Source organism: Anneissia japonica, unplaced genomic scaffold, assembly GCF_011630105.1.
Source record: "Anneissia japonica isolate Jap-2015-1 unplaced genomic scaffold, ASM1163010v1 scaffold287976_len42624_cov156, whole genome shotgun sequence".
Lineage (NCBI taxonomy): Eukaryota > Metazoa > Echinodermata > Crinoidea > Comatulida > Comatulidae > Anneissia > Anneissia japonica.
The window spans coordinates 12,138-32,308 of NW_022705255.1; the positions used below are offsets into that span (position 1 = coordinate 12,138).

The following is a 20,171-nucleotide window of genomic DNA, read 5'->3' on the forward strand; positions in this document are numbered from 1 at the left end:
GGAAAAAAAAAGAAAAATATTCAAATTGAAGTGCGAGAGTGTGATTTCCGGCCATCTAGAGATGCCCTAATCATAAATTTTTTTTACCTCAGCCGCAACCATGGTGGGGCTGAGGTGGGTGGTTCCTCGGTCTGTGTCCCTCCCTAGTTCATCTCTCTCTCTCTCTCTCTCTCTCTCTCTCTCTCTCTCGAATTCCTGGATCTGCTACTGTTGATTTATTATATAATTATTTTGCGCGTCATGAGGTCAATCGGGACAACTTTTCACCCGCGAGATGAGACAACAGGCTAGGTAGCCTGGGTTCCAGGTCTCACTTTTGGGTTACTCATTATTTATTTCACTTAATGCGGGCCATAGCTAATTTAATTGGCGTCCCATACTCGATTTTTTTTTTCGGATTCGGATTCCGTCTCTAAATTATCTTACTCGTTGATGGCGCTGTCCAGAATAGGCTGCTGCATGCTGCTGGAGGCGTGTACAGTAGGACCTCCTGCCAGGGGCGGCGGGGAGATAGAGAAGCATTTATTTAGGCCTATACCTGTTGTGTAAGTATAGTATTAATTTTCCGAATATTCAAATGCAAAGAATTCACTTTTCAAGGTAAACCACCACAACACAAAATCCACTTAACCTCATATTGCCTGAAAATAAAACATGTATCATCCATAGGAACGTTGACACCCGCAGGGCTCTGGTTATGGCTTGTAGTTTTTCTTTTATCTGTTACTATCTATTATATTATTATGTTCTTAGTTTACAGAAAATGGGAATTTTATATTGCATGGCGATGATGAAGATGTAGCGATCTACCCGAACCCATCGGTGAATGGTTTTCAAAACAGTGACACCAGGAACATCATTGCAACATTCTGGGCAGATGGTGATTTGAGCAAAGACATTGGCGATGTATTTTACCATGTAAGCCTACCAATGTCCACTTCATTTTTATTGCTTTACACTTAATAAATGATAACTGGTTATAATAATTATTCTAGCATTCTATTATAACATTTCCCAGATTGAATCATATTCCAAAAGCACTTTACCTGATTTTTAATTATTTACCTGACACTTTGCTAGATATCCCCACAACACTCACTAATATATAATGACAAGCTTGATCACCTTCAAGTAAAAACATCAGGACAAAGAAGAAATTTTTATTTGCCTTATTTTCTTATACAAAATTATTAAAGGTGTTATTAAAATTTATTCACTTAAGTATATGTGAGCTGTCATGACCAAAATGAGTCTTGTGGTACGTCGGGTCTAATCGATATATTTAAGAAAATATATTTGAAGTGGTATTTTGACAAAAATTGGGTTTCAATTTCTCTGATAAGCTTAATATTTATATTTCATAGTAGCAAGAGCTCGGAGTTGAGTTACCTAAGGCAATCATGTTTTTGAGGCACAAAGTTATTTTTTAAGACATCTGAACTTTAAAATGATCTTACTCCGGTTTTACTCAACCTTGTAACAAGACCAATATAAAGCTTATATGTTCATCTATCTAAATCTATCAATAACTCATTTTTCATTTTTCGTACCGCAAGACTCATTTTGTCACGATAGCTCACATATTTCTTTTAATACACGTCAACCCCATCCCACACTTCACTTTTCCCTTGATGCAATACCCTTCACTATTTGTTTTCTATGATATTCCAATTATCTGGCTTCCAATTAACAGGTTTCCAATTAACATCGCAACGAGATTTGATTGACAGATAAACCGACTAATCAGCGAGCGTCATTTAGTCACATGATCAAAAACTTTTTTTCATAAATTTTAATTTCCTTAAGGCCAATTCAGACAGCGTCGTACGACGCAGCCCGACGCGATTTGTTGTCGCGTCGGGTCTGTGTTAGTTAAACGCAGACGCGATGGTGTGCGTTGGCGGCAGTCGCGTCGTAGAATATTAAACATGTTTTAATATTTCTCACGACGGCTTAAGACTGTCCCCGACGATAAATCGGGTCGGGCTGCGTCGGCTGACGCTGTCAGAGTTGGCCTTTAGACAGCTGGTCGTCAACGCGAAACATACAGTACGTGAGCCTAGTAGTTAATACTCATTTACACGAGCAGTGCGCATCAGTGACTTGGCCTTTGCCGACAACGAGGTTGACTGAATGCGGCTTTTCCCTCTTCCCTTGGGAGCGAAATACAGAGGCTTCTACAACAATTTCCCGCCTGTTCCATGAAATAGATTAACACTATTAATATATGATTCATTTGCATGCCGCCTACACTGAATTCTCTTTCTTAAAGAAGGTTGATAGCAAAGAAAATGTTCGCCAACTAAGTCTAGCCGCCATTGTCTTAGGTTTTCCTGACTTTGTGGGCGGGGCTTCGCTTCCTTGCCGACATGTCAATTGCTACACGTTTATCCTCCTCTGTCTCTTTTTTTATATAAACTGCGTCTCTTTTTTTATATATAAACTTCTATCGACCAACTGCGCTAAGCCACTTGCATCATTTATTTAATTAATTATTTATGTTTTTCTTAACTATTTACTCCTGTGTATAAGAGACAGGTGTGTGTGTGTGTGTGTGTGTGTGTGTGTGTATATATATATATATATATATATATATATATATATATATATCTTTTTCTTTTCCTTTTTTTTTTAAACAGAGAAACACATTCCAAGCTGTTCTTCTAACCGATGGACTTTACAGCTTTGCAATAAATTTCTTCGAAGAACGACGTATGCTTTGGGATCCCAATCTAGATTTCCTAAAAGATGCTATTTTGGGATACAACATTGCTCATTTTGGTTATGAAAACTTCCAGTTTCAACAACCGCTTGTAAGCAATGTATATAGGCCAGATCTGGTGCTAGGGAATACCAATGAACTTGGTCAGTGGATTTTCCGGTTGGAGGACAATACAGAGGACACTGTCAACCCCAAAAAGCGGTGCTTAGATTGGTATATTGAGGATTCATCAAGTTTCTTTAACCCAATTGGTCTGGGAACCTGTCCATGTACGCTGCTTCAGGCTCTGAGAGATGGCAGATATCGTTTTCAAAGTACAATAACAATTGCGTCAACCCCAAGTTACATCTTACCTCTTCTGGATGATCTAGAGATATCGAGCGATCTGTTTGTAACTGTGGTAACGCTCATAGACCGCGGTAAGTTACAGAAAATATACTCAATATTAAGGATATTTTACCCTACTAAAATTTGTTGCTTTCACACCGACTAAATAGAAACCTTTTTAAAAGTCAATATGCAGACAGTGTAGATACGGGCAATGCAACCGTGTAAGAAAGCTGACATATCACAATCCGATTTATTCAATCCAACAAAAAATAATGTACGGTATTACATACAAATAAGTATTTCAAATATAAAAACCTACCATATGTTTAAGCAATACATAACATACATGTATATGGCACTGGTGATCTTAAATTTGTATTGGTTAGCCAGCATGTAAAAACTCGTCAACGCAGTAGGTCCGTAGTTATCTTTAGAGCTAATGTCTTCTGACTTGCCTTTAAATCAGAACAAATATTACCATAACCGTATCAAATGAAACATAGATTGTGAACGGTCTCTTTGCCATAAGATGCATTTTTGTGTGAGAAGTGGCCTAGAATTAGATTTCATGTACATTACTGTATAGGACTAAGATGTTATATAATATAATATATCAACTTTGTTTATATTTTTTGGTTTCCCCTGCAGCTAAATACTATGCAATCTGCTTCCAGTCGTCGACATTTAATATCTATTTATCTGGTACCGAATGCTGTTATCGAGGGAACCGTTTTGGGTTTTTCAACTCAGGTATTTTAAACGGAGGCTACAATGGAATTGGAATGAGCAGTTTCTCATTTCGTTATGGCTACACATTCGGACATTCGTTTCTTCCGTATCAATATGTCTACCATATTTGTAAGTTGCAAATTCATAGCCATGTATGGCTTTAATTAACACACATAGATCTTGTTATACTGTACCTAAGTTTTACACAAACAAATTATCTTCATGGAAATCACTCACTGATGTTGCGGACGTACCCGGTGCAGACCATTTGGGCTGGCACACATGGAAGCCGCAACGCGAGAATGACTAGGCTGGTCGTTTTCAACAGCGATCCACACAGACTACAACAACAGCCTAGGTAAATCAACAGTTTCACGTCAAGTGTTGTCACAATGCAGAGGTGCATTCTATGGCTGTCGGCCATTCTGCAGCAAAAACGGTGTGAGTTACGAAAAACACGTACACACGAAATAGTACCACTATGGGGCTTAGAGCAGAGTTTGTGTACTTAGTCTGGATTTGAACCCATGACCTTAAATTTGGGTGCTCACTGCGCCTGACCGCGATTCTGTGAGGAGGTGGATTCATTGGGCATTGGGCGCTGTGTGTGCCTGGCTTAATATCTAAAGCATGCTTCTCAACCAACAAATTATAATTCTGCTTTAGCTTCAGTTTTGTTTAAATTTTTTTACTAGCTTCTGATCTCATGTCTCAGTATTATTGCTGCTATGCCTCTGTTAGTGAAGACCTATGCCAATTGTACTACGAACGCCGGCCTGCGGCATCTTGCCAGTTTTACAGACCTCCACAGTTGTGTAAGTAATATAAAATTTGCAACAATTAACATTGAATACTTTATTGCATTCCGTCATATGAACATTATGTTTATGTATATACTCACAAACACTTTATTTGTCACAAAGACTTCATAGTCAGTATTTAGTACAGGAATGACTAGTATGACAGCATTAATGCTTGCGTCGTTGCTTTCTTCTCTTCTAAAGCTTGGTGCTGGGGCGATCCCCACATAGCCACTATCGACGGATACCAGTACACATTTAACGGTAAAGGAGAATACATGTGCACCGATATCAACAACGGAATGTTTCAGTTGCAGTGCCGTATGTCGGATCCCATTTCTGAACCAGATGCAGATGCGACCGTCTTCAGTGCATTTGTTGGGAGACACACTGGAGAAAGTGCCACTTATGTACGTGTCTGTATAGAAAAATCCAATTACCAAAGGGCGTTCTCTATTGACGCCGTCATTGTTCTGGACCTTCTTGGGGTCTCCGGGGTGCATGTCATGCCCTTGTACGGTGGTGCAATGTATTTAGAGTAAATTACGGTGGAAACAGCATAGTTATACTTTGATTTCAATATTTACATTTGTAGCAGATGATGCTTAAGAATACCCCACCGGAAGTGCACCCCGTCTATGGCGTCTGCAGACGGAGAATAATCATTATAAATGAATCAGTCTATACTTTACCGAATTGTCTGTTTAATGAAGTAACATGCATATTATGAACAAACAGTTTGACAATTGTTGCATTACATTGAAAATATTCGTTTTGTTATGATTGTTGGCATACTGTTTGGTCATGTCATTACTGTATATGAAAAGATATTGCCTTTTTCGTTACTTTTCTTATTTTTTTTTAGAAAACGTGATGTTTTCGGCCATAGTCATGGTATCCCTAATTATCACTTTTCACGAATTTACATATTTTATATTATTGTTTATTATCAAAGAGATGGTCTCACCTCAAAAAATAATTGCCACTGAATGTCAAAGGCAACTTGACATCTAAAATGCCGCTACTGATTTTCAGACCACAGACATCCACTACTTAAAAACCCAGTACTGTATGCCATAAGGAACGCAGTGGCGTAGCTACTGGTAGTGCAGCCAGTGAAATGCACTGGGGCCCATGGTTATTTGGGTCCCATTCATAAATAGACTTGAAAATATTAATTTAAAATAATTTCCAACTTAATTTTGAAGAAAAAACGGCCAGCGGGCCCTTCAATAATATTCTGATTTAGAGTAGTAATTATTGATTCAGTGGTGTATTCAAGGGAGCCCCAGTCAGTCGAGGCCCCAGACGGACGGACCGACCAAAACCCCCCCCCCTTATTTTTTAAAAATTATAAAAAAGATGGGGAAAAGGAAATTATATTCATTATATCATAAGTCTGAGAGTGCCATTGTTATAATCATAACATTTCTTACCTCCCCAACCATGGTGGTGCTGAGATGGTCTTTGTCCTCCGCCTGTGAATATCACTCCCTGGCCCCTCTATTTCGAATTCTCTGATCTGCCACTGCAATTGTTTAATTTTAGGTGCCACCAATTTTCTTGATTAGGTTAGAACATTAGTTTAGAATATACTCCTATTAATATAGTTACAAATCTGATTGTCATTAGTATTTATTACTAACCTATGCCTTTAGGAGTAGGGGTAAAAGAAGCAATTCTTACGATGAATTTTCAGAGAACTTTATTGCATCAAAAGGCCTGGCAATTATTCTTGCACTGGGAACTTTTCGCTCCCAGCTACGCCGTTGAAGGAACGCCATGGCTGCAGATCATGGGGTTGGGAAAGAGAGGTGGGGAGAGTAACAAGTCCCCCTACATATTTTTAAGGGGAAGTTGGTCCCCACTTTTCAACAGCAATGTAATTCCATGTCAAGAAGACGCCTGAAAGTTGTTGAACTGCATAAATGCCTATTTTAACAAAAGAACGAGTACATGATGATGAATTTTAATTCAAAAGTGTGTCATTTCCAGCAATCTAGAGGTACTGTTTCTTCAAAGTGTCACGGTTGTGACTCCATGGATGTCAACTCCCGACTGTCACCCCTCTCTACCTTTCAAAACGGACCTGAGCCCATACGAAATGCTGAAAATGATTTATCTAAAATTATCTACATCATTATATTATGTATTAATCTAATTGTAGGTTCAATTCTCCTTAAGTGATAACGGAACTGACGTCAGTGTTCTTGTTAATGGAACTGAATCAATATCACTCGATACACTGAGGAACGGTAAGACAAAATTTTATATTAAAGTTTAATCACCATTGGTTCTCTTGTTGGTTAGTGTTTTTCATCACATCAAATGCAGTGGCTTATCCAAATGCGGGGGGGGGCACCCCCCCTTCGAAGCAAATAAAATTAGGCTAGGCTTATGCTTATGCATATGCTGTCACGGTTAACGTGTATTCGGGAATCAAGAAGCAATATTTTTCAGTGGGCGTGGCCACCGAAAATAAATTCCACGCCCCCTCATATGTTGGTCGCCCCTATAAGCCCCCATTTTAATACTGCTAGATACGCCACTGATCAAATGGCTCTGGCATGTGTTTGGTTAATGTTGGGCATTCCCTGCAGCACACGATGGTTGTCCATCTCGACGAGTGCGCAACGGATCGATACGATTACCACCGACAATCAACAGACGACGTCGCACCATCTAGCGCTCACAGCGAGTGAAGTTGGATTCGTCGTGTGACGGTCGACGACGCAGTGAGTGCCCAGCTTTAATCAAGAATTGTATTAAGGTATTCATGACTGGATGAAATTTGAAGGCTCATTTCACAGTATCAAAAATTATAATGTCGTGTATTCATACTGGATTTGTTCAGCAATTGTTTTATAAAGACAAAAAGAGATAAGGAAAATAGAAATACAAATGATGAGTAAAATTATAACTTAATAATGTCATCGTCGTTTTTCTTTGTTTTAACAGGTACCTATTCTTCCATGTCAGATCCTGGTTTTTCATTATTTATCCAAGAGCCAACTAACCTTACGTCTGGAAATGAGAGAGTCTACGCTTCTTGGAGCACCGGCATTGCATTTGGAGTTTCTGTCACTGAACAGATGTTAGCTATTGTAGTAGAGTTAGCTGCAGAGTACCAAGGACAGACTGCTGGCCCTGTCTCTTATACACATCTAGATGTGTAAAAGAGACAGGACTTGAAAATATTAATTTAAAAAAAATATATGAAAGCCTTTATTTAACGACATCAAGTGTGATTTGTGCATCATTAAAACCACTATCATGCATAACGGCATATTGGAATGAGTTAGGTGATATAGATATTGACAATAACTTACTTTCAACTACAAACATAGCTTTTCAAATTTTGGTTTTAGGTGTCTGGAATGATAACAAAACAGATGACTTATGCTCCAAAAGTAATGTGTGTCTGGATACAAGTACGAACCTATCTGAATCTGATATATTTGATACCTGTAACACATGTGAGTTAATGTGCTTGCTTTAACGCGAACGGTACTTAAAATCGGAAGATCTCGAAATAGATATCCTCTTGGATATTGTTGCTTAGGTGGTATAAAACAACAGCGTCGTGTTTGTGAGATACTGTATGTGGGTATTCCTGGCCTGTTCTGATTGGTCAGTTTCAAAGTTTGCGGAAAAGTCCATTCTTACCATGAAATTGGTCGTTTCTATTTTAATTACGGTGATTAATTACGATGATTATATAAAAATATCTGTAAAACCCCATACCACAATACCATTACTTTTGCCTAGTTCAGACTGGTGAATAAATCCGGCTCAACTCACCGGGTTTATCCACGTGCCAGTCTGAACTAGGTGGCTTATCTCTAGCCGGGCTGTGTTCCTATAGTAACTAGGCCTGGCGTGCCACTGTGTTTAACTTTTCTAAGCCAGGCTTAATCGTTGCCGGGGGTCTGGCATTGACTTTGGGTAACAAAATGACCAATCATGATTCAATTACGTACGCAGTGAGCTAGCTTACGTTTCGCGAGCAGTGTTTCAAAACTTGTTTCCTGGTTATGGTTGGTTCATTATTATGCAAATTCTCGCGCCTGGCTAATCCTGCTAGTCTGAACGCCTGGCAAAGTTAAGCCGGTCTTAACGTTGAGTCAGGCTTAACTCAAGCCCGGCTTATCTCCAAGTCTGAACATAGTCTTTAGTATTTATATCTTATCTACGTGGTGTACCTCAAGCATTTAATATACTTATATCTTACCATTATTAAGTTAAAATTACAACATATTTTTGACAACCTATTTCCATTCATTTTTTAATGTAAAATTGATAAATAATAATTTTAAAAAATCAACTTTCAAATTAGGGAGGCTTACAGAGGAAGAGTCAGCATTTGTCTACAAGGAAGGAGAAAGTTACTCGGATGTTAATGATGAAAGTTTTAGGCCAAAATTTCTAGATGAACTGTTAGATACAGCAGAACCTGCTTTACTAGATGAGGCCAACTCCGTTTGCGGCAACAATCAAGAGTGTTTGTTTGATGTTTTAGCTACGCAAAATATAAATATCGGTGAAAGTACGAGGATTACAAACGAAATAAATAGCAATGATAGAGAGATCTTAGGTAAGTGGAAAGCATTTCATTAAAAAACCTTGTTGGAATCAGGGAGTAGTATTCATATAATTGGCTCTCTGTTTTAATGCACCTGGTATCACGTCATCCCTTGATCTACTATCAAGTAACATCACACCATCCCTAATAATGGTGATACCGTGTAACTGTCAAGTTGCTTCACATATGGCCTGTCTTAGTTTATTTGGCATTACTCTTATAATTATTTTGCTATACAAATTGGAAAAGATTATTGTCATCATTATTATTATTATTATTATTATTATTATTATTGTTATTGTTGTTGTTGTTGTTGTTGTTGTTGTTGTTATTATTATTGTTGTTATTAATATTATTATTATTATTATTATTGTTAAAATTATTTCTATTGTTATAGTTATTGTTATGATTATGATTATGATTTTTTACATTAATAGAAAATATACCACCAGTGATAAATCAAATTATTGATATGAGCGAGGAGAGTGTCTTAACTGATGGCTTCAAACTTAGTGTGCGTGTAAATCAGACAATTGTTCTACGAGTAAACGCATCTGACGAGAATGAGGGTGACGTCTTAAACTATTTTATTCAAAACGGAATTCCTGGATCAAACATAACAAATGAAAGTATGTATTCCAATGTCACATAAAATACAATTTGTTTTATTTGTGTCTATGAGTTTACCTATCGCCTAATATCATTAACGCATGTAAAATGTGCAATTACACACACACATACATCTACAGAATAGATTTCATCTGTATTGACTTCGAAATCAATTGCCTGCAATCGGTTTCAAACTTTAAATGAAAACCCCAGGAAAATATATATAAGATTGAGATTAGAAATGAATAAGACAATGTCCACAACCTGGATTTCAACTTTGGTATCCAGCCATTGTTTCTCACAGCATTGTTATTTTTCAATACTTTTTAATCTTTATATATCAACTTCGGTCTCCAGCTGTATATAAGCCTAACAGACACTTAATAGGCTAGTGCCTTCCAAAATAATTATAATATAACTTTAGATTTTATGTAATGTGTACTCCATGTTTAATATTTGAAAAATGATTCATATTTATGAATAAATCTTATTAAATCGTTCGTTGTTTAATGAATTTGTCTACTAATATATATTCTCAGCTGGACTTTTCACTTGGAAACCAACCTCAATTGATATAGTTGATCTAGTATTTGAAGTCAGTGATGGGACACAGAATACAGCTAAGTACATGGAAGTAAAAATTTGCGCATGCGTGAATGGCGGCGTGTGTGACTATGACACTCTTGTAGAAGGATCCGATCTTCCAAATAACAGATTTGCGGTACGATTAATACCCTTTCTAAATCACAGTTTTAATGACGATCCGTTCAGACTGCCACCGACAATCGTACGACACAATGAGTGCCCGGGTTTACAATTACTGGCCCAGGAACAATTGCGTGTATTTAACAAATAAGTCATACTGAACGGCTAAAAGAAAAATCCTTTCGATTTCACTATCAATTGGGGTGGGGAGGGGATCATAATGTTCTGGCTAGTATGCGTATTCATATTTGTGTTGTGTATGAGGTGGAACTAAAGATTCTGATTTCATAATGTTATATGGACCTTAAGCATCTTGCAGTACATTTTATATATTATACATAGTAAGCTGTATACACAACATTACACAGTAATATTTTGATAAATGAAATATTAGGTTGTACAGTGTACCTGCTCACCTGCATGGACATCATTCGATTGTTCTGAAGATTACGATGCCTGCATGGAGGACCCCTGCTTTACTGGTGTTATCTGTAAAGACCATATGGCACCAGAAGTGAATGCAACGTGTGGTAACTGTCCCGCGGGCCTAGTGGGAAACGGTATTAAGTGCTACGGTATGTATATGACAGGGAGCTTTTGATTTGCGCGACGATGTGACACTGGATTGGATTCACTCATGCATGACCGTCTTACGTTCTCAGCACAAAGAAAGCCTAAATAAAAGGCTACAAAACGCATTATTGCAGCCCGGCACCTATCATCTGTAAAAAGTAATAGTAGAACTGAGCATAAAATGGTCATAAAACAGTGTATGAAGGTTTTTGGAAGTGCGCTGAAACATCAAAGCTTAGGTGCGGCCCTCGAAGAATCAAAATTTCACTTTGGCCCTCCGACATTTTGGGCCCCACAACCTATACTACCCCAAAAAACAACCTATACTGCCCCTATGTTTCATAACCCCTGCTCATGAATGCTAGTTTGCACAAATAAAAGTTACCCAGGGGCGGATTTATTTTTTTCGAAGGTAAAAAGAAAAAATTCATTGCCCAAAACGCCTCAGAGGTTATTTTCGGGCGTCTAGAACACAAAAATTTCATGGAGGGCATGCCCCCGGACCCTGTAGCCGGGTAGCATTATCTCTATCGGCCCCACACTCGGCCCCTTTCTGGCCACCCCCCTCCCCCGTCTTTTTGGACATTTCGGGATCCGTCCCTGTTACCTACCCCATTCTGCGATATACTCAATATTCATTTAACAAACTTTTGACTGTCAAATGTAATACACACATTGATGTGTGATCAGACCAGAATTATAAGCCTGTTGTACTTACCTAATTGTTGCCAATTTAGCCCAAAATTAATACAGCTACAAGGTTTACTAGGCCTACCACTAATTTCTGATGTGCTCTACCATAAGGCGTTATTTTGTTGTTTTTTCATCATATTTTCTTTCTACAAATTTGTCAGACTATGATGAGTGTTTAAACGGTCAAGACCGAATTGAGGGTGCTCTTTTCTGCGAACATACTGAGTTATGTGTGAATACATTGGGAAGCTACGAGTGTAGTTGTCAATCTGGATATGAACTGCATCTGAATGGAAAAGAATGTACAGGTAGAAATAAGTTCAAAAATGTTCATGCTTGGGGTGGATTAATTAAATTGCACTAGTTAAATTATTATCATTATTATTATTATTATTATTATTATTATTATTATTATTATTATTATTAATTATTATTATTATTACTGTATTATTATTTAATAAATAATCTTATACAATAGAAATTACAATACAGACATGGTAAAGTTAATATATTTAATTTAATTATATATATCAACTTTCCGTCACCCTTTCTCTCTTTCTAAAATATATAAAGGCCTAGCCATGGCAAGTTTCTATAAAAGCAGTGAAACAATAAATATAATGAACCTTAATTTTAGCAGTCGTGTTGCAAAAGTTGTAATTTTAATTTATTAGGCTCATTGTTTCTTCTAGGAAAATAAATTGTTCGAACGATTAAAATTGGAGTCATAGACTCTGTAGTTGTATTATAGTTGTGTGTATTATTTCACTCTGTGTAGGCCTTATAAATTGATAAGTAGCCATGCCTCTCTTGGCTGAAGTTGTTGTATGAGCCCGGTATTTAGCATCAACTGAGACTTCCAATATTACAAATGTTCATAGTTTTGATGATAAATACACACAAACATCACACAAATTTTAAACATGATTTAAACAACCGTATGACTATTCCAAATGTCCCTAGAGGCAGGTTTAGTGGCTGATACCGAAAGACGTCAAAATTCAAACATGGTTTTGTTTTACCATAATAATAATAATACAGTAATAATATTTATTTGGAAAACGCTTTTTTAACAGCAGCACACATCATCACATCAATGTTGCATCTAATATAAAACTATAACAATCAAAATCATTAAAACCAACAAAAACCAAAGAGGTATAAGTGTGTATGGTAAGTAATATGCTTAGTAACTTTTTTTTTGAAATTCATATTATTCAATCTTACGGTATTGATTGCGACAAAATATTTTCTTAAAAATTCATTATTATCCATTTGTCCATTTGTTGTTAAGTTGTCATTAATGTTGTTATTATGGTTATCATTATCATACATATTAATAATCTTATAATTAGGCATATTATTATATCATTATTATATATTTGTAGATATCAATGAATGCGATCGCTCTACGGATAACTGTGCCGCCAATGCTGAATGCAGTAATACTATAGGATCCTACAATTGTACATGCAACGAAGGCTACGCGGGCAATGGCATTGAGTGTACTGGTAGGCCTAATGATCAAAGATCAAATTAATTTATATCTAAGTTAATCTATATATAATTGTATGTTTATCAGTATAGCCCGGGTATTCAACCTTTTGAAGTTGGTGGCCAGTTTCAAGCTGTGGCGGGCCGCATTATTTTTTCCCCGTACAGTTAAGGCAGAAATCATAGAGGGCGCTATTTAAGGTCATTTAAGTGAACTGATAACATGAATATGCATGCTTGACTTCTCTTTCGCAAGTCGTGAAAACGTGGTCACTGCTTGTGGATGAAAGAATATGAAAGTTACGGCGTGATGTGGTTAGGCAAAAATCCCAGGTAGTCGGTCGTGTGTAGTCGACACAGTGAAAATTAATGGAGTAATGTAATAATATTTCTATGCCTAGACACTGTTTACCTACTGTAAAGTACAGCGTGGTCTTTGAATGTATAAAAAGCAGCGTTGAATCTTGTCTTACTTGAGTAGTATTAGTGTAAAGATATAGCACACATACTGCTGTAGTACTACTGATTCTGAAGTATATAAATGTTTAAAAATGCTTGGACAATTCTATGTATTGTTTTAATGTTGATTTTTCACAAATATTTCGTTCATATACAATATAATTAAAAGTAATAGGCCTAGATTTATATACAAGCATAATATATTATAAACATTAATTTTACCAAAACTGACGATATTGACTGACTATACGTACATGTTTGTTAAATGGCTGTCAATAAAAACAAATAATAGCTCATTTAAAACGATCAAAAACAGATAGGAATAAAAAATAGTTTTCACTGTTTTACAGACGGTTCTACAAAAAAATAATCATTATTTGTCAGCCAATGAGCCCTGCATAAAAATACAGCAAATACGCTCACTGTCTGTAAATTGACTTGGCTTTTTTTTTCGCATAAAATATGTTTAATTGTAAAATTGTAAGTTAACAACTGTGTCCGAATTATTCGTAATTTGTCTCCGAGAATATCCTTCAGCATCAGCGCATACAATTGCTGCAGCCAACGCGTCATATCTAAACCTATAACTATACTGATACTCAAATATCCAGATTCAATATAATGCTTTTTTGTACTTTCAAAGTCCATGCCGTACATACTGCGTCTAGTCATAGGAATATTATTACAATTCTAATCCATTAATTTCCACACTGTCTTGACTACCACAAGGCCTATTTACTAGATACACCACTGCACCATGGCGGTATAAAAATGACTGAACTATGTTTCGCGTAGGGGAGTCAGGCATGCATAATTCATGTCTGTCTTTTCACCAAACTGACCTAAAATAACGCCCTCTATAATTTCTGGCTTAACTGTATAGGAAAAAATAATGCTGGCGGGCCAACATGATTGTGTACTTCCACCTTTTTTCAATGACAGCCCACCCATTTTATTAGGTCTACAAATTTTCCTAATTGTAGGCCTATTATTACAATTGTTGTCTCTGGGGGGAAAAAACTTGCACCCTAGGTTCTTTTACCATACTACTAGAAATCTTCAGAGCAAAAAAAGGCGATTTAAGTACTAAGTAGGCTAGATCAAAACAATGGGCTCAGACTGGTTCATTTCGTTGATTACGAATTTTCGTTGAGTATTATTTTCATTTGACGGGTTCGTTAAATAGACTTCGTTGACAATGAAAGTTAACGTAAACCAGAGTTATCCACATGACCAAAAAAAACATGGCTGATTGGTGAGTTTATAAACAATATTTGCGTTAATATAACTTAAATTAAATTTTATAAAATAAAAATTATATCTACCCCCATGGAGTAAAAAAATAATTGTAGGCTAACAAAATTCAAAAACTGTATGAAATTTTTTTTTTTTACGAAAAACCCATACTACCACAAGTTGAAGCAATCTTGATTACGAAACGTGTATCGCAGTAACTATACAGCCATTTTGTTTTATCGAGTATTTACAAGTTTTCTATTCGACTGGTCGTCTTCGTTGAGTATAGGATTTCACCGTTGCGGAGGTGGGTGTGGTTTAACGAAGAACGATCAGTCGAATACGGCCACTGCCACTGTGGAAATTCCCGACGAGGAATATCCATAAAAATGCCCCACATTTACCTCAGACCCATCATGGTTGGGCCTGAGGTAAGCACATTTTTAAAATAGACATCCCTAGATGCCTGAAAATGGCACTCCTAAACTGTCAAAATACACCTTTATCAACTGAATATTTTCTATAGAATGACATGCGACGAGTCTGCTCCCAGGATTGGCCTACTAGCCGTTAACGTCGCCAATGGTTAGAAAACGTATCATATTAGCTCCCTCAGTTAATTCTTTATCCCTAACCCCATCAGTCTCCCCTCCCTTGTTGCTACGCTGGATACAGTGAGCTACACTAAGAAAAACTAAACTCTAGAATGCCAAAGTGGTCGATTTCTATTAACAGAAAAAAAACTTTTCTGATAAGTTCTAAAGATCAGCCGGGAAAAAATTGATTTATTTTTTAGCAATGTCACGCTGGCCGAATTCAAATCTTTGGCGAGCCAGAGTTGGCCCGCCGGCTGGAGGTATACCAGTGGTATATACGAATGAGTATAGTTTAGTTTCACTGTTCATGTCTCTCAGCTCTTAAAGTTAATATTTACTGTATGTACCGTTAAATTATGAAGGCAAGTATCTTAATTTGTTATTAATAACGAATTTTCTTTATCAATGACAGATATTAATGAATGTTTCACTCGTACAAACCCATGCAGCCTCACTGCTGACTGCTTTAACACCGACGGCTCTGTATATTGTGTTTGTAAAAAAGGATACTTTGGCAATGGAATTGTTTGTGATGGATAAGAGACAGGTCTTGACTACCACAAGGCCTATTTACTAGATACACCACTGCACCTGTCTCTTATACACATCTTGGAAAATTTAATATATTTAATTTAATTATATATATCAACTTTCCGTCAGAACAACGCTAGGAATACGCGCGCGTCTCACAAACACACGTGTTGTCCCACAAACGCACGTGTTTGCGTATATTTTAACATTGTCGTCTTGTGGGACCTTAGCAACAATATCCAGTGGGCGGGGCTTAGCGGAAAGGTCCATTGCCTTGGGTGATGGTAAAATTTCACAGGAAAGTAGCACAGGGGTAAAATAGAAAGTGAGAAATACAGGAGGCAAATACCCGGCGAGCAAATAGATGTGGCGGTAAGAACTGGAATATCCCTTAAAATAAGTCGACTGATGCCACTATGTTTTTTTTTTGTAGAAAATGAATATACCAATAGACTTATCACTACCAGCGTATACTGTATGCAGACACAGCCAGTGGAGCAGATCTGTTTTAAATTGTGGGGGGGGGGGGGTTGTGAGACCACGCCCACTGCCATGGTTAAAAATATTTGGGACGTGTCCCCCTTGATCATGTTTATGTTGGTTTTTTTTAGGGGCGTCTTCCGTTTGAGATTTTTTGGAATTAGTAGATGCTCTTGGATGACATCTGAAAAGAAGTTAAGCTTAAAATAGAAAGTGTATACGAAAGTATACATGTATACATGAGAAGTACACACACAAAATGAGTGACCATTTTTTCATGGTCACCGAAGGGGGTGGGGGATGGCTAGCCACCCTATTCACCCCACCCTCCCCCCAGATCTGCCACTGCTTTGCGGATAAACCCCCTTAAAAATATGTGGGGGACGTGTCTCTCGTTCCCCCCCCCCCAATGATCTGCGCCCATGTACATGCAATTGTCTGTCTAATAGTATCTAATAACAATAGCAGAATCTTGTGGTAAGAGGCCAGTAACACTTAATTATTTACTCATTAATTATTGTCAATATATAGATATTGATGAGTGCACTCTTGGTACTGATGGATGTCATCATGATTGCCTCAACACTATTGGATCATACAACTGCACATGCGCAGACTCCTTTTCCCTTTCTAATGACCAACATTCTTGTACACGTGAGTTACAATTATTTTTTTTACACGAACTATGTATAAAATCCAGTCTGCTTACGGACAACAGCATTTTAAAATTCATTGTTGTTTTGTATACTACAGCATTGGTAGGAATGGAATGTACTGGTTCAAACCCATGTGATTCGTCGGCTAATTGTATCCATGATGATCAAGGTAATCCAAGTTGCTACTGTGACAGTGGTTATCAACTGAGTAATAACGACAACGCCTGTGAAGGTAATATCTCAACTTCGATTAGCCTGGGTTCCAGGCCCTAAATCTGGGTTATTTACTTAGTAAACGCCAAATGGCGTCCCACACTCAAGTGATTCCTTTCGGATTAACCCATCTATTATAACTTATTCGCTCGTTGGCTTTCCAGAATCATAGGGATACAATAACAGAGGACCTGTTGGAAAATATAAATCTTAGATGTGTATAAAACAAAAACTAATACAAAACTAATAATTAGAAGTTCCTGCTCCTTAAACATTGCATTCTGTTGTGGATATTGGCGCTATATAAATCCTTGTTTATTGATTGTCTGTTTGATTATTATGTTACAGTTTTACTGTGGATGACAGAAGGTTTAAGGGAGGGATTCATTTTGGTACATTTTATGTAGACACGTGTTAACAACATGACGCAAACACTCATCAAAATAATTATACTTTTGTGGGAAAATATTTAGATATAGACGAATGTACAAACAGTGAAAACGCATGTGATGATACCGTTGGTGCATGTACCAATACGGACGGGGGCTATATGTGCAGTTGTCCGTCCGGTTTTGAGCTACAAAATGACCTTAGGACTTGTCAAGGTAAGCCTACTTTAACAAAGTGTTAAGGGACGTAAAGCACCTGAATATTTTGAATTGTGATGTTGAATGTACTTTCCATGGATTGATTAAGATCAGAGTTTACCGATTTTAGTTTATAAAAGTCGTAAAGTAATAATTTTCGAGAGATAAGGTAGGTTACTTACGGTATATCTAGTACTGTATACCGGTATGTACTATTGTATTACTCTGATATGTTTATTTTCTTTCCATACAGATATTAACGAGTGTTACAGAGTTACCTGTATCGCCAATGCCGAATGTGTCAATGTCAATGGACCTGTATACTATACTTGTAGCTGTCTTAATGGGTTTAATGGAACGCAGTGTGCAAGTACGTTTATGCAATGATTTCACTAACCGGTATCAATGGCGGATCCAGGGGTGGCAAAAAGGGCACCTCCCCTCTCCCACCGGCAGCAGCCAAAACAAAAACTGAAAGTGTGTAATCATTTAGATAAGAAATTAAAATGGCTGAATGTCTGCAGCTTACATGGGGTATAACCCACAGGATCCCCACAATAAGCAAATGAACATCTCTAATACCTTCATCTCCTGACCACAGACTATTTGTCCTTCTTTCATACAAATCTCATTTATATCATTATGGAATTGAATGCTATATCAACACCAACCACCTTTGCCACTAGCAATCAGGGTATTATTATCTTTGGCGGTCGTGTGTTTGATAATTTGTCCGGAGCAATTTAGAGTGACATTTTTATGTTGCTATTAATTTCCTATTTTTTTTTTTAATTTGGTTGTGAATTTTTTTTAGGCATTATGAAAAAAACTACAGTATGTTTCCATATCATGTTAAATATCATACGTTAGCTGTAACAATTCGTAGGTTAATCATTGGAGTAATGAAATAGATTATTTGAGGCATAAAATGTGAATTAATGTGTGTTGCAGATATTGACGAATGTACAGATAACCTACACGATTGCACTGGGAATTCCGAGTGTAGAGACCAAGAAGGCAGTTATGTATGCGTTTGTCAAATGGGATTCACTGGGAATGGAAGAATGTGTGTAGGTATGTTACAATTCACATGTATTCCTGGGGTGGCGCCATGATGATTTGCCCGACGGGGTGGAGGATGATGTCCCTGACGAAAAAAGTGGGCTTGGTCGGGCGTCGCCGAAAATCTCCCCAAAGGTGTGTCCACAAGTACTTCGCCCTTTAAAAATAAGACTATTTAGGGGTTTCGAAGGCTTATTTAATCGATTTTAGAGTAATAATATACCCTGCCCCCCCCCCACGGTGCCACCATGCTGTATTCACCTATTTTTCGGGCTCTATAATAAGATTTTTGAGTCTTCTTTTGCCCACCATAACTCATGAAATGCACTGCATATGTTTAAATTCATTATGACATTGTAGTATTAGTTGTCTGTTAACTTTTGAATGGCTATTTCAGTTTTTACACTCTTGTTCAACTATTTTGGTGTAGATGAGAACGAATGTTTGTCGATGGGTACTTGTCATAGCCTGGCAACTTGCAGCAATACTATTGGATCTGTTAATTGCACATGTCCGGATGGTTACAGCGGAGACGGCGTTACTAGTTGCACAAGTAAAGCCTGGTTTCCTTAAAATCGCTACACTGTCGCTACTGTGTCGCTACAGTGTTTTCAGTGCAATCGGCAATGCTCCCCGGCATCACCGAAGGCTGTTGGCGATAGCGTGTAGCGATTTTATGGAAACCAAGATTACCTAGTCATAATATTATCGATGGTGGTGGTTTTGTTGATGATGACGACGATGATGCTGATGACGATGATGGTGGTGTTGATGATTATGATGGTGGTGAATATGATAATGGTTACGATAATGAAGATAATAATAATTTTGTTCTTTTGGGGAAAAATTATCTCTTTAATGATGATGTTCAATCTGCATTTGACAGATATTGTAAAATATTTGCTAAAAAATCTTGGGATAGAAGATCAGATTTTAAAAAAGGGTTAAAGGCATTGTTGCTTTAGTAATACATATATTTCTCTTTTTTTATGTTTTCAATTTAATTTCTTTTATATACTTTTATAAATCTTTGTATATACTGGTATATGTATTTATGTGTGTATATATGTGTACGGTATGTATGTGTGTATGTATGTATGAGTATATATATATA

General features: G+C 37.2%; 1 protein-coding gene across 1 annotated transcript in view; it reads left to right on the top strand.

Moving 5' to 3' along the window:
* LOC117105480 overlaps positions 1-20,171 on the top strand; it is a gene marked incomplete at its 3' end in the record, with an annotated part of 38,077 nt that overhangs the window by 8,057 nt on the left and 9,849 nt on the right. Inside the window, exons 8-28 of the mRNA XM_033246641.1 lie at positions 754-918; positions 2,640-3,141; positions 3,701-3,910; positions 4,477-4,596; positions 4,786-4,991; positions 6,749-6,836; positions 7,540-7,728; positions 7,944-8,057; positions 8,918-9,175; positions 9,601-9,792; positions 10,312-10,493; positions 10,872-11,052; positions 11,905-12,051; positions 13,132-13,254; positions 15,941-16,057; positions 17,071-17,193; positions 17,293-17,427; positions 17,882-18,013; positions 18,249-18,365; positions 18,947-19,069; positions 19,488-19,610. Coding sequence (XP_033102532.1) covers positions 754-918; positions 2,640-3,141; positions 3,701-3,910; positions 4,477-4,596; positions 4,786-4,991; positions 6,749-6,836; positions 7,540-7,728; positions 7,944-8,057; positions 8,918-9,175; positions 9,601-9,792; positions 10,312-10,493; positions 10,872-11,052; positions 11,905-12,051; positions 13,132-13,254; positions 15,941-16,057; positions 17,071-17,193; positions 17,293-17,427; positions 17,882-18,013; positions 18,249-18,365; positions 18,947-19,069; positions 19,488-19,610 — 3,547 coding nt within the window. The remainder of the gene's footprint in view (positions 1-753; positions 919-2,639; positions 3,142-3,700; positions 3,911-4,476; positions 4,597-4,785; positions 4,992-6,748; positions 6,837-7,539; positions 7,729-7,943; positions 8,058-8,917; positions 9,176-9,600; positions 9,793-10,311; positions 10,494-10,871; positions 11,053-11,904; positions 12,052-13,131; positions 13,255-15,940; positions 16,058-17,070; positions 17,194-17,292; positions 17,428-17,881; positions 18,014-18,248; positions 18,366-18,946; positions 19,070-19,487; positions 19,611-20,171) is intronic.